A 15,535-nucleotide genomic window follows, 5' to 3' on the forward strand; every position below is an offset into this window, starting at 1 on the left:
CAACCCAGACCACATCTCTTTCCTGCTTCAAATACTTCCATGGATCTCTAATTACCTTTAAAATTCAACCTTATTAGCATGGTATGCAAAGCTCTGGATTCTATCCTAAGTGCTTTGTCCCTGGCACTATCCATTTCAATTCCTGCCCCTGGTAACTTACTTAGCTATCAACTCCTCAAGGAAAGGCTTCCTCAGCCTAGGCTTGGTGGTACTCAAATTGGTCTGTTTAATTATTTGTCTCTCCGATGAAACTGGGAGCACGTTGAGTATCTTTTAGCTCACAGTATTGGCTTAGGACAATATCTGGCACATGAAAGGCAACCAGAAAAGATATATTGAATAAATAACACTGTTGCTACTTGTGTGTGGTCACTTTTGATCTAACAAACTTTATTCTTTTTTGCTGGTTGTTGGGGATGCAACTCAGGACCTTGTGCATGCTAGCAAAATATTCTACCATTGAGCTCCACTCCCAGCTTCAAGTTTCTCATTATCAAATTCAAGTAGGTGTGAAAATAAGTAGATGTGTTTTTCTCAGGGATCTATTTTAAGATTGATAGAGACATTGATCAATATTGTTTCTCATTCCTTTTAGTTTAACTTTAGTTTTTTAAGAACTTTTTTTAAATTCATTTTTTATTTATGTGAGTATATTGCAGCTGTCTTCAGACACACACCAGCAGAGGGCATCAGATCCCATTACAGATGGTTGTGAGCCACCATGTGGTTGCTGGGAATTGAACTCAGAACCTCTGGCAGAGTAGTCTGTGCTCTTAACTATTGAGCCATCTCTCCAGCCCTAAGAGCTGATTTTTAATGATGGTTATTAAATGCTTTAACCTCCCTTTTAGCCTACCATGCTCCAGAGGTAGTGGAAAAGAAAGGATATGGAGGAAGTGGTTTAGAAAGCATTCTTTGGAGCAAATCCTATCTGTATTGTCAGGAAATCAGCAGTTCAGTCTACAGATAATACACCAACAGTCTAGCTTGGTAGAGTCCAGATAGGGATAGCAAACAAGAATCAGCAGTGACAGCACTACCTAGAGGCAGGCCTCAGTCTCAGCAGGAGGGATCCGGGAGGACTGCAAGAGAAGGTGTCAGCTGTGGCTCTCTCAGTGAAGCAAAGATTAGTGAAGATGCAAGACCAACAAGCATTGTACAGCTAGCTTTATAAGCAAGCCTAGCTCAGCCTCAGTCAGGCCATTGAATCCTTTTTATACTCCCTCCAAACATCACATGTCCTCCACGGGTCTTGCCTCAGCAAGTGGGTTTCTCAGCTGACATCACTCTGCCAATCAGCCCAAGAAGTTTTTTTTTTAGCGTGTTTTGCTCTCTGGAGTTCTGAGAAATGGAGCTCAACTACACAATGTAAGGCGGACACAATATAAGGCTAACAACACATGTGTGTTGTTAGTGAAAAATCCTTCATCATGTATCCTTTCATGTACTTGGTTAGCAGAACTCGATTTCTCCTGTGTCTGCTTCAGCCAAACATTCCCTCACGAATCTGCCTTAACATTTCACTTGTGTCCACTTCAGGAAAACACTCCTTCACGTTCTTTGTCCCAGCCAAACACCTTCCAATACAACTGACTCTCCAAAGAACCCTTAAGTTTCCACTTCATTTTATGAAATCTGTAAGGCATCCATTCATGTGCTTGCGCTGAAGCTAGACTCTTTTCTCAGGCAGGATTGAACGGTCACAGACAGCGAATTGTAAATAATCTTTCTGAACGTCTCACTTCTTCTCACTTCTTAAGAAGGGACAGGATGGGCCTCACATGGACACATCTTTACAAAAGAAACTCAGTGGGATACAGGATGTGAAAGAGAGATAAGTTGGAAGACTTTCTGAATTGCTCTTCACATAGTGTCACAATCCAGAAATAACAGTAAACATGTGAAAAACTGAAATGTAAAATAAGTCTATGGGAAGGAGTATTGGAGATAGGAGGGAAGTATCTGTGTGTGTGTGCGTGTGTGTGTGTGTATACACATGTTTGTGTGCATGCATGTTGTGTTTGTGTGTGCATGAGTGTGTGTATATGATTTATTTTAGCTGTTGTAATGATAATTTAAATAAAACTTATGGAGATATTGTGTTTTAAGATCCTAAGGAGGTTGTTTTCAAATTTATGGTGAAATTTTTCCCAGTGGACCCTGGACATCTTCGGGAAGAACTCACAAGGTAAAGTGTTTCACTAAGTGCTGAATGATGTTACTAGAGAATCCCCATTCTCCAGCAACTGATGAAAAGAAGGACTTTGAGTCCCCTTTGCATGGCTTAGGTTTAAATCACTCTCTGGTACAAGATGTGAGGGACTAGACAACTGTTCTCAACCATGAGTTATGACCCCTTTGGGGACAAATGATCCTTTCATGGGGGTCACCTAAGACCATTGGAAAAACACAGGCTTTTACATTGCAATTCATAACAGTAGCAAGATTACAGTTTTGAAGTAGGAATGGAAATAATTTTATGTTTGGGGGTTCACTATAATATGAGGAACTATAGTAAAGGGTCACAGCATTAGGAAGGTGGAGACCCACTGAGCTAGAAAGGAGAAGCTGGCTGTACCCTCCAAATATTAATGGGTTATTGATGCATATGAATTTACTGTAACTGTCTTCAGACACACCAGAAAAAGACATTGGATCCCATTACAGATGGTTGTGAGCCACCATGTGGTTGCTGGGAATTGAACTCAGGACCTCTGTAAAAGCAGTCAGTACTCTTAACCACTGAGCCATCTCTCTAGCCCCCTAAGAAATATTCTTATCTAGCTCTTTTAGATTACAGATGAGGAACATGTCCTGGAAACTAAAGCTGGCTGAGTTAAAAATCACAGTGATTGAGAGTTAATCTCCCTGGCATCTGGCCCTTCCTCATGGAGCACATTAACTTCTCCTTTGGTGTGAGGTCTTTGCACAAGTTGTCTTCCTTCTCTCCCCTAATTCTCTCAAAATCTGTTTGTTGTCATCCACTTGCTGAGATAGCTTGCTATGTAGACCATTGTGCATTCAGTAACCCAGCAGCAACAACTAAAAGGAATACTACTTACCTGTTGTGGAAATTACAATTAGGCCTTGTTTGGGACCAATGCAGGGAGTTCTGAGAATATTATAAAAATAACCATTTTAACTGAATTATTTCTAGTGCATTAGAGGCACATATGATTTGAAAGGACATAATACTTAAAGCTTTCATGAACTGGATAACTGCTTGACAAGTTTCTTCAGACTAAATTTTCATTTATCACTTGCAACTAGCTATCTTTTACTACATTCATTACCTTCAGGGCATAAGCTACTGAATAATTATTTACTCTAGAAAATAACTCATTTTCTAGAATTTAATCTAGAAAATTATATTTGATACAGGGAAACACTCCCAGTAGATAATGTATGGTTTTTTTGCACATATAAAAGAAAATACTGGAACTGGTTTTTGCTCTGGACAAGAAAGCAGATACTGTGGAGTCTTTCTTATACACTTATTCACCAAAATGTAGGCTCTGGGACTGAAGAGGTAGTTTGGTGGCAAAGTACTTGCCACACAATTGTGAAGCCCTAAATTCAAATCTCTGCAACCCACATAAAGCTAGGAACAGGGCACATCTATAATCTCAGTGCTTCTACAGTGAGCTGAGAGGCATTACTGGAAGCTTGCTAGTCATCTAAATTGATGTAGGTAGTGACAAATGACAAGAAAATCCTATTTCACATAAGGTGGAAAGCAGAGATGCAAGGTTGTGCTCTGACCTTTGTATACACACATATGGATGTGCACACACCCACCCACCCACACACACACACAAGAAGGCCTTTAAAGGCCTTAAGTGTGGCAAATGTTCAATTTGTCAGAGCCCCAAACACAAAGCTTCATTTTGATTTTGTTCCTTGATGAAGGTTCTGCATCACTGAGTGCACCAACCATTAGTTTCATAGCTATTGCTTGTAAAATACTAATTTGGTCTCGGATTGATAGTTACACGGAGATCCAGGCAAGGGAACAAGATGGGCACAAGCGTGGTTTAATGGCCTTATTCCTGAAATATGTTTTTTGGGTAGGTAAGCTAGACTCTGTGGCAGATGTGAGTCTGGCTGTATTTTCTGTATCTTCGAGTGATACTACCTGGTCAGAATGGCGTGGCCCCTGTCTTGGTATTGTTATAATATGCAGTGATTGTTCTTGCTCCACTAGCCTGTAAAATTCTTACAGCTCTGCCTACTCAATCGTTCTTTGTGTCCCCCGGAATCTGCTCATGCTTGCTGAGGCTCCCGTTTATCTAGCTCAGGATGTGGTTGTCTCCATGGCAAAAACCACCAGAAGAGGATTGGCCAGGTCTCTCAAGCTGGTGGCAGGCTACAGCCAGGGCAATTTCTAACAGTTGCAGAAACTGCCAATATGCTGGGTCAGCCGAGTTGTGGGCTGGGGTTGGATTGTCTTTGAAGCAAAGCCTATGTATGATTTGCCAACCCCTGAAAAGGCCTCTGACTGACTGAATGCTGTTCCTTCCTTGAATTATCTTGGGTCTGGGAGAAAGAAAAGTTTTCTTCTGGATTTCTGCTTCTTTTTTCAAGGTATTTTCCTCAAATCTTTTGCAGGTATCTTTTTACTCTTCAAATAAAGAAGGATTTGGCTCTGGGAAGGCTTCCATGCAGTGACAACTGTACAGCTTTAATGGTGTCGCACATCTTACAATGTAAGTACCAAACCTTGACTTCTCAGCCCATTAGCCAGGGATAGAGCCAAGTGAAGGGGGCAAGCACTTATTCAGCCTTAAGAGGAGAGAGGGCATCCATAGTTCAGCTACAGTGAAGTGATTCTTAATTGAATCCATTGAGATCTGAATCACATCTTGTCTTACTATCCAACCATTACTCTAAGGCAAACTACCTTATTTCTCTTAGTCTGAATGGCCTTGTATTTAAAATAGTAACAAGAATACCTTCTCATGGAGGTGCTTCTGATGATACGAACTGTAGAATTTGCTAATTTTCTTCTACCTCAGTCTACCTACCCTGCAGTCACTGTCCTCTGACTTGCCATCTAGGAACTGGCTTGAATAACTTTTGCCATGAATTTGACCAAGCAGTCCCCATTCCCTCTGATTGTTCTAGGATATCCCTCAGTTCCATGTTTCTTGCAGCACAGTTCTGGAGAATAAATCATGGGATGGAGACAGTGGAAAGAGGAATAAGGATAAAAGGTGCCAGGCATACATTAGTGTACCTCAAGGACTGGCAGCCAAGTGGTTTGACTAGAAGGAACACTGAAGGTAGACTGAAGGAGGCCTGGGGAACAGTGGGGGCCTGTCGGGGAGGGAGTTACACAGAGCAGACCATGTTGTTCCTACAGCCTGGAGACTAGGGTCTAGGCTGCAGGAGATAACATCTCTTCTAAGACCAGCTGGACTTTCTCATTTTGGAGAGGCCTCCCAAGAATACCCTGTTCCTTGATAATCCTGCAAAATCATAACTTCAGTTTTTTTGTTTATTTCATAAGTTTATTTTTGACCTTTGTTCATTACCTTTCCACCAGCCCATAAATGGTAGATTTCAGATTTCATTGAGAACAACGCAATGAAATGCTTTGATAAGGACCACATCCTAGGCAGTGTATCAAGTGACTACCAGCTGGCACAGAGAGCTCTAGGTTCTCAGAAAGGCAACAGATGGAGAAGGCTGTGAGAATCAAGGAACGCTGATGGAGGAGGTGGCTATTGTACTGGAGCTTAAAGGGATACCTGGGAATTGGATGTGATGGTAGGCAGAGAACTCATAAAACCTGTGGTAGCACAAGAAGCAGCATACACAGTGGGTGAAGAACGACCACACATACCTCAAGAATAGTGTCTATCTCGGAGACATGATGGCATGAAGCATCATCTTGAAAGGTCTTGAGTATCCATGTCATACTTGGCACTGAGATGTGGGTCATAGAGTTGGGCAGGTAGGAGGAACATCTTTCTCCATTGGTTACCTTTTCAGATAGCAGTTGAGAGGGTGGGGCTCCAGATGACCTCTTTGTATCAATTTTATTCTTAACAGATCTGCCTTATGGAGTTGGGCATTGCCTAGAGGCCATTTCATGTACAGCACAGAATACTTCTGCTTTTCCAAAGGATATGTGGTCAACAGAAGCTTATTTTATGGGGGAAAAGCTGTGGTTCTAGTGAGTTAGCATTTCACAATTCCAGTCAGACTCAAAGTCATGTGCAGAATCACAGTCCTGCTGAATAGTTGCTGAGTGCCTGCTATAGGCTAGACATTCAGGAACCTGAGCATTCTGCCCCTGCCATTTAATTACATACACCTCATTTAAGCACCTCTAGCTAGATAGTGCCTACCAAATGTGATTTGGATAATTCAAATGAATCTTCCTTCTTAGAAACTCAAAGTATAATCTTTCTTTGACATTCATTAAACACTAAAAAATATCAAGTATATGCCACTGTGTTAGAGTCTGTTTATAAGCATTGAGAGGATAGCAATGAGCCACAACACACAGAGCAAGCATTTTGACCGTGCCGGAGAGTCAGAGAATGACCCAAATGCGAATGTTAGGAGGTGATAAGAGCAAGTGAGAATCATAGAGCATAGAAGGGAGAGGGAGGGTTCTAGGTGTGCATACTGAGTATTTCAATAACGTGAGGCGAGCAAGTATACGGGGAAGGTGACAGTTGATGGGAGGTTTGAAGGAGGCAGGGAAGTAAAGCAAAGGGCAAAGAGAGGTCCACACACCTGGAATAGTCAGTTACAAAGGCCAGAGGGGAAAAAGAACATGCCTGGGGCTTTTGAGAAACACCAAGAAGCTGTTGTGGTTTATCGGAGCCTTAGTGAGAAAGGAGAGAGGAGATAAATGCACATTCAAGACCTAGAACATGACCCTAAATGAAATGGGGTGCCATAGAGACAGAAGACTGAGGTATGACAGAAAGAGAATTTATTTTTATTCATCAGAAGCACTTCCACAGAAAGGGATTCTAGGCATCTATTTTAAATATAAGAACAAAATCCGAATTAGATTTTAAGAGAACTATATTGTCTGCTTTGGTAAACTATAACTTTGAAGATAATGATGACGTTAGGTAGAACAAGAGATTCTAGGAGAGATGATGGGAGTTGGACCAGAAAGGCTACCATTTGAACATAGCATTTGTCACCTTCTGCTACTGGTGGTACCAATTGTCTTGCTAAATTATCAGAGTAGTGCATGGAGAAGAAATTAACATAATCTCACGTGTTCTTATATTTTCATTATGGTTGCTGTACGGTTTTGTTTTTAAGAAATCAAAAAGATGCACACACATGTTGAATGTACACATGTGTATGAGTTGTATGTTTTAAGAATGGCTCTATTGAGCTATAATTTACATGCTGTAAAATTTACCTATTTAAAATGCATAAACCGGTAATGTTTTAGTAAATTAATGTTCATCCAACTATGATTACAGTCCAGTTTTGGAGCATTTCTAATGTCAATGGAAACTTCTCAGGGCTGGGAAGGTGTAACTTGGTTGGTAGCTTGCTTGCCTACTTGCCAGAAGCCCTGGGTTTAATCCTTAGAGCCGCATAAAATGGAGTGTGCTAGTGTGTGCCTGTGATCCCAGCACATGGCAGGCAGAGGCAGGAGGATCAGGAATTAAGGTTATCTTCAGCAGGAGGCTGACTTCCATGCTGCTGCCTTGGACTATATACAACCATGTCTCAACAAAACGAAGCTGAGGGGCGTGGCACTCTCCCCAAATCCCATCACTTGGGAGGCAAAGGCAGGCAGATCTCTGTGAGTTCAATTTCATGCCAACCTTCTCTACATAACAAGTTCCAGGCCTGTTTCAAAAGAGAAAATAAGAGAGAGAGAGAGAGAGAGAGAGAGAGAGAGAGAGAGAGAGAGAGAGAGAGAGAGAAGGAGGGAGGGGGAAGAGATATGCTTTGCTATGCTCTCCTCTCCTCAAATTCAGGAAATTACTGATACAATTTCTGTACTTTTGTTTGATTTTTTTTAACATTTCATCGAAGTGGAACGATTTTAAGTGTGATCTTTTGTATCTAGCTTCTCAATTCAATACAGTGCTTTTTGAAATCTATGCATATTCAAGTTCATTCATTTCTATCAGTGAATAACATTCCATTTTATGGATTTATTACTCTGTTTATCTAGTCACTTTGTCATGGATAGTTAGGCAAGTTTCTAGTTTAGATATTAAGGTTAATAGCATACATACTTTTTTTCTTCTTGTGTAGGTTCTTAGAAAGGTGATTGCCTGCTTGTGTGATACATTTCTCCTGAACATTTTTGTAATTATCAATGGCAATTAAATCAACAATTTAATGTATTTCACTGTGTTATTTCCAAGTACCCATATATTGTTCTTTGATCAAGAATGTTTGAAACTTCTAACTTCTCCCACCTTCCATAACACTTAGTATTATTGAATGACTATCCTAGTAGGTATAAAGAGATATCTCATTACTTATATAACTATCATTTTTCTTTATTATTATTGTTGTTATTTTTTGTTATTTCATACATGTATACAATGAAATACAGTTATACCCTATTGATTTCCAACTCCAATTTCCTCTGTATCTTCCAAAATATCCCCCTCCCAAATTCATGTCTTCTCTTCTTGCTTTTGGTAAACCAGTTTTTGATAAATCCCATTAGTATTGCCTCCATAAGCATGCATATGGTGCCATCCACTGGAACATAGGAAACCTACTGGTGGCTAACCCTCAAAGAAGAATGAGCCTCCCTTCTCCAGCATCTATCAACTGCCAGGAGCTCCCACAGAAAAGCCTGGGGCCCATAGACCACCTACCCTACCTGTACCAAAATGTTGGGTCGTTTGATCTTGTGCAGGCAATCATAGGTAGTGTGAGTTTATAGTATGCTAGCTTTGTTGTGCCCAGAAGCTAGTATCTCATCCTCCAGCTCTTTTATTCTCTGCCTCCTTGCTTCCTATTCTTCTATGTTCCCTGAACTATGGTGGTGGTGGTGGTAGTTGTGATAGTGGTGGTTAGAATATTCCACTTTGGGCTTAGCATACAATATTTTATTTACAGCACTTTGACAAATTACTAGTCTTTGTATTGGCAGCTGTCCAACGCAAAGGGAGGCTTCTCTTACCAAAGTTGAGGACAGGTGTGTGAGTATAAAATATCCTTTCAAAAAAATATTCTTTCCTTATTTTATATATGTGAGTATACTGTCACTCTCTTCAGACACACTAGAAGATGGCACTGGATTTATTAAAGATGGTTGTGAGCCACCATTTGGTTGGTGGGAATTGAACTCAGGACCTCTGGAAAAGCAGTCAGTGCTCTTAACCACTGAGGCATCAGAGAGATGCTGGAGAGCCCCTAAATAAAATTTTAAACTAGCATTATTCTCAAAACCAACCAATGATTTTTTTTTTTTTGGTCAATGCCTTCAAATTCAATTTTACCATTGGATTTTAAAATAGGTTTTTGAAAAAAACAAAACAAATTCTGATAGTCACAAGATATTCTTCTCTTTATTTTTCTTCTAGATCTTTTTGAGGTTTACCCTTTAGCTTTAGGTCTCTGACCCATTCTGAGTTCCTTTTTGGTATACTTGTGTGGTGTGCTACATGAAGTCATAGGTAAACTGCCACCTATTTGGAAAAGACAGGATTTGTCTACTAGGGATTCTGGTAGAATTGCTGGCTATTTACTGTGTACAGAATTCCAATGTATAGACTGATGCTTTGACTGCAACTGGATTGCATCGTAGTATTTTTTCTCATATATTTCCATTTGTCTTGGAACACTTCATTGAAAAGATTTTTATTTGTTTCATTGCACTATCATGTCACCTTTGTTAAAAAAAATCTGAGAGTTTGTTTCTTGACCCTTGATGCTGCACTGCTCTCTATGGGTTTCTTGAAATTTTGAAAATATCGGATCTTTGCATCTCTGAGGAAACAGTTTTATCTTTTACTTTACACTACAAAACTTTTACAGATCTTTTTCTTGTCTGGTTGCAGTTACTACACCCTCAAGTACAATGCTGGATGTTATGGCAAAAGCAGGAATCTTTATCTTATTCCTGAGTTTAAGGAAAAGTCTTGATTCTCTCACCATGTGATATGACTTTATGCCAGCCACAGACTTTTCATAGATAATGTATATCAGGATGAACATGGGTCCTTCAGTTCCTTATTTATACAGTGGTTTTAGCATTATACACATATTTTGCTCGATATGAGAGCACCCCAAGATCCTACAGATTGTATTACTCTTAAAGACTACATATAACCCACTATGTGTGTGTGTATATATATATATGTATATGTGTGTGTGTATGCATGAAATAACAACTGATAAAAAAAGGAGGCCATGAATTTAAAGGAAAGTGGGAAAAGGTATTTGAGAGAAATAGAAGGGAGAACTGTTCTAATTATGTTATGATCTAAAACAAAAGCATGTGTATGGATAACAGGTGTGGCCATATCTCTTTTTACCCACTAGATTAAATATCACAATGAAGAAAAAAAAGTATTCTAAACTTCGACTTTAGGAGAAATTATTCATCAGAAGATAATGCATGGGAATTTTAGACACATAGAAGGAACAGAACCATTACAAGGAAAACAAAGAACTCTAAGGACATTTACAGAAGTGAGCGACAGGTCTAAGCTCATAGCAGCTGCACACGTTTAATCCTGTAATGGTTGTCTCTAACAATAAACTGGAGACATCTAAAACAAATAAATTAGGTTCATAGATAAACTGCCAGCTACTTTCTCAGGATGATTTGTCTATTGGGGATTCAAACTCTTGGAGATTTACAACATTCTCAGACTACAGACTGGTGACATGGCTGTAGCTGGCTCGCGCAATAATTGATGTTTTATGATAATGGACATTCACAGTAGAAATAGGTTTGGGGCTATTATTAGTTTTTACTAGGTTTCTCATAGGAAAATGCCAGAAACTGGGTGGTTTCAATGAGAAAAAAACAAAACAAAACAACAACAATACAAAACAATTTCTCACCATTCTGGATGCTGGAAATCTAAGATCAAGGTGTTGGCAGGTTTGCTTAATTCCAAAGCTGTCTTTTTCAGCTTGATGAAGGCAGTCTTCTTACTGTCTGCACATCATCATGTGTACTCATACCAAGAGTTCCTGAATGCCTGGTTTTCCTGTTTTTTTTTTTTTTAATGGATACTAGTTATATTGGGCTACAGCCCTCTGCTTATGTTCTCCGTGTCAGCATTAGTCCTCAATAAAGTCACATATGGTGGCACCAGGGGATAGGATTTAAACTTACAAATTTGGGAAAGACAAAATGCAGTCTGTAATAGGGGCTCATTGAAAGTAGGCAAAAGAACAAAAAGGGTATAGAAGATGGCAAACGTAACAAAAATTCAACGGTGATCTTGGAGTTTTTAAGGTCTATTCTAGGTGTGTAATCCATGATAACAGGCTAAGACTTCCCAGAAACACACCATCATGATTTGAGAACCAGTCTGTTAGTGTTCCCCTGGACAAACACAAATATATACACAGCACATGGTGGGGACTGGGGCATAGGGATACACCAGCTGTGGAGAAATGGCTATTTGGAGGCGATTTCTTGGATTGTACATTGTTTGATTCCTCAATGGAAATGTGTAAAAAATGTCACTTTTCTATTGTACAGCAGAATTAGGAGACTTCCACGAAGAAACAATTAGGAAGCATCTAGTGCAAACCCAGTACTTACCAAGCCAAGCCTGTTTAGAGAGCAAGATCATGCAGTTTCATCAGCAGCACATGTAAGTACTATCCCTGGCACCTGCTTTCCCAGTGGAGGACACTAAAGTTAGGTCAGATGCTTTTTATAAGTAAGCCTTTAAATCTGAGAAGCTTCAGTCTCAAGAAAACTCAGCTCCTTGTGGGGTTCTCATATATTTGGCTCACTAATCCTTTCCCACTGCAGAGGCCGGAGCCCAGCTGAATCCGACATTCTGCTACTGGACATAGCAAGGAAGCTGGATATGTATGGCATCAGACCACAGCCTGCCAGTGATGGTGAAGGGATGCAGATTCACCTGGCTGTTGCTCACATGGGAGTACTGGTGTTACGGGTAACAATTCTTTCCTTGAGTGCCCTTCAGTGTGCTGGGGGTGGTTAGTGTGACTTCAGCTTGACTATAGGTTCCCCAGATAAAGCTTTGCCTTATCACCAAACAGAAGGGAAGTAAGTGGTAGTTGTAAACACTGTGCATAATAAACCTTCCCGCAACGTGCTTTGCTTCTGTATGCAGTCAGTAATGTTCTGGCTGGATATTGAGGCCATGACACTTTCAATCAGGCCAGCATGGTGAAGTGATAAAGAAGCTCTTAGAGATTGTAGATTCAGATATCCAAAAACTATAGGTTCTAGTGCTTTGCAGATTGCTAAGAGTCACCTTAAGTGCTTCAAACTATGATATGTTCTTCCTCATTAATCTTTACATTGGAAGTGACCAGTGCCAGCTGGTAGGGAATGAATGCTGGATCCTGCGGGCAACTGTTGCTGGTTCCCAGGTCATTGTTTACCCGAGATTTTGTATTTCAAGGTAGAAGTCAACTTGAGGTACCATTGTCTTCTATCATCATCTGCCCCCCACCCCCCAAGTCCTCTCAGCAATTCTGATTTCCCTGGTCTGCTTAAACAAAAACTGTTTAGAGGAACTAGAAACAGATTGGGCTGTCAGGAGAATATTGCAGAGTGCGTTCTATCATTGCTGGTAAGAAGTTTGGTGATGCAGAAAGCATTTGGAGCAGGGGAAGAAGGAGGTGACCACAGAAATGAAGGTACAGATTGAGACTGAAGTTTGGACTAATGAGAAGTAGGAAAGATGTCTATATATTGAACAGCAAAACCCAAGCCAGATTTGATGATATGGCTAGTGGGGAGTGACTGAAGGTGTATTGGTAAATGAAGCAGCAGAATAAACGGGCATTTCCTTTCAGCACTTCCATGTGGAACAGGAAGGAGTAAGATTTTAGAAGCTATTATAACAATCCATTCACTATAGTCTCATTAGACTGGCTTAAAAGCCTCCATGATGCTCCTTCTTGCTTACATTCTGGAGGAACTACAGTGCTTCAGGGCAGCGTCTGTTTACTTTCCCAAGGTCTCTCTGGGTTAGGGAGAGCCTCGGATGATCTTCATGAAGAGTATTTCCCATTTTACCTCTACTGTGGCACAACCTGAATTATGCTTACATGTTCGGAAACTGACTATGTGTTTCCTTATAGGGGAACACAAAGATTAATACTTTCAACTGGGCTAAGATTCGCAAGTTGAGTTTTAAGAGAAAGCATTTTCTTATCAAACTTCATGCTAATATTTTGGTGAGTACGTTTCTAATATGTGGTATTTCTGTTCTCTTAGAATTTTGTAATTGCTCTAGAAATGGTTTGAATACAATGGTGAAAGGTGCCTGGGCCTGGGGGTAGATGGGACCCCTCTTTGTCCTCTATATAAACTGAGGAGACATTGAATGATGCTTTAAATAAAAGCAAATCACTGTGACATCTGATTTGCACTTCAGAATAAATGATATTGTAGGAAAATGAGGTAGGACTGAAAGGCAAGTCTCAGTGGACACAGGTTTTTGTTTTGTTTTGTTTTTGCTTTGCTTGTTTGTTTTTGAGGATTCTGATGAGTCAAATGAGGTCACCAGATCTAAGACTGTGGAAATAATTATTTTATTGCCTCTTTTTTTTTCAAAAGGATCCCCACTCACTTCCCTTAAGTAGAAACTATTGACCATCAACTACATGCTTAGGCTGAGCAGAATGTGAGACATGAGTGTTCATATACTCGAAAATAAGTAATTCTTTGGTGACTTTTCACTGCACAAGATAAGAAAAGGGGTGTTAGAAAGGATGTTTTCATGACTGACCATGAAGGGAAAAAACTACACATATATCAATAATTTGAGCCTATAGAAGATCCCATTTGGATTATATTGCCTGGATCTTAATAGTATGTAAAAGTGTTTATTTGAATCATTCATGGGACCAGATCTAGTTTGAACCTTGTGGGCAGCCTTGGGGGCTATGTGCAAGAACCTGGAAAAGGGTGAGAGAAGAGGGGAGTCAGCTCAGAATGCTGGCAAGGCTGTTGAAAAGTAGGCTGGGAACATGCCAAAGAGCCCTGGGCCAGTGAGGGTATGTGGTGACTCAGGGTGGGGAAAGCTTGTACTTTAGAACTGGAAATCCAAGTTCCCTTAGGACACATTTAAATAGGGACTATGCCAAGAGAGAAAACGAAAGCACTGCAGAATGAGAGAGCATATAGAGGAAGGCAGATTTTTACCTGGGACACTGAAAAGACTTGGGTGCATGCAATCATCCTTACAGAGGAAAGGAAATCTCTCCCGCTCCTATCCTGTTCGTTATTTATAATTTCTTCCTCTCTTGGAAAGAAGCCCTTTGGTAGTCATTTTAGCCTAACTTACAACTTCATAAAAATGCTTCTGGAAGCAAAGAGGCAAGGCAGAAATGCATGTAAGGGGAGGGGAGTGTGTAAAGCATGTCTGGCTTCTTAGACAAGGCTTGCATATGAGTGGAGGCTGTGTTGAGCTTTGGAAGATTGCCAATCATTTGGTTTCAGTGGCTGTGGAACCGATAGGGAGTCAAATGGAAAATCAGATGCTGCTCGGGCTACTGGACTGGCTGTTTATTAGGCATTGAGATCAGAAGGTCTTTGGTTTTCTTGCAGGGTGTTATGCTTAATAAAAAATCATTTTTCCAGGTGTTGTGTAAAGACACTTTGGAGTTCACCATGGCTAGCCGAGATGCATGCAAGGCTTTCTGGAAGACATGTGTGGAGTACCATGCTTTCTTCAGGCTTTCTGAAGAGCCCAAATCTAAGCCCAAAACTCTACTCTGTAGCAAGGGCTCCAGTTTCCGCTACAGGTAATTAATTATACAGCACATGTAGGAAGATGAGGCACACTGCTTCTTTTCAATGACATGGGAAGCAGCAGGAGAAGTCTGAATTCCAGGATCAATAAAGTATCCATTTAAATCACTTGAAATATTATAAAATATCCCTTACTGTTCTCTTTTGGTACATTGCATTAAGTTACTATTTACTAACCAAAGAGTTTGGATCAGAATCATAGTGAGAATGTAGAGTAGCAGAGGGTATTTGAAAAAAAACCTGTATTCAAGAAACTTACTGGTGTCCTTTAAGGCACCTCATACGCAGGTCATGGAAGGAAAGCTCAACAGCCCCCATTAATGGCATTTAGGAGAAAGATAGAGTGAGAAAACACTGGAGGGGACCAAGGGATTAAAATGATGGCACTGGAGGCTTCTCAATACAGCTCATACTTTACAGGAATTGAAGTGAGGTAGAATTAAGAGCTTGTTCCTATTTGAACTAACCTCGAAATCCATTGAAAGGAGCTTACAAAACTCAAGTGGATACAAAAAGAATTCTAATGAAATCGTTCTACTTAAGGGACTTTTCAGACTATGGAAACCTGCCCTTGTAAGAATAGATACTTTTAAAAAT

The 15,535-nt window shown here is 40.2% G+C and overlaps 1 protein-coding gene across 1 annotated transcript in view; it reads left to right on the forward strand.

Moving 5' to 3' along the window:
• Positions 1-15,535, forward strand: part of Frmd7 (FERM domain containing 7) — a 45,677-nt gene that overhangs the window by 27,209 nt on the left and 2,933 nt on the right. Inside the window, exons 4-9 of the mRNA XM_028765024.1 lie at positions 2,110-2,188; positions 4,609-4,706; positions 11,678-11,792; positions 11,957-12,104; positions 13,264-13,359; positions 14,768-14,931. Coding sequence (XP_028620857.1) covers positions 2,110-2,188; positions 4,609-4,706; positions 11,678-11,792; positions 11,957-12,104; positions 13,264-13,359; positions 14,768-14,931 — 700 coding nt within the window. The remainder of the gene's footprint in view (positions 1-2,109; positions 2,189-4,608; positions 4,707-11,677; positions 11,793-11,956; positions 12,105-13,263; positions 13,360-14,767; positions 14,932-15,535) is intronic.

Source organism: Grammomys surdaster, unplaced genomic scaffold, assembly GCF_004785775.1.
Source record: "Grammomys surdaster isolate TR1022 unplaced genomic scaffold, NIH_TR_1.0 147, whole genome shotgun sequence".
NCBI lineage: Eukaryota > Metazoa > Chordata > Mammalia > Rodentia > Muridae > Grammomys > Grammomys surdaster.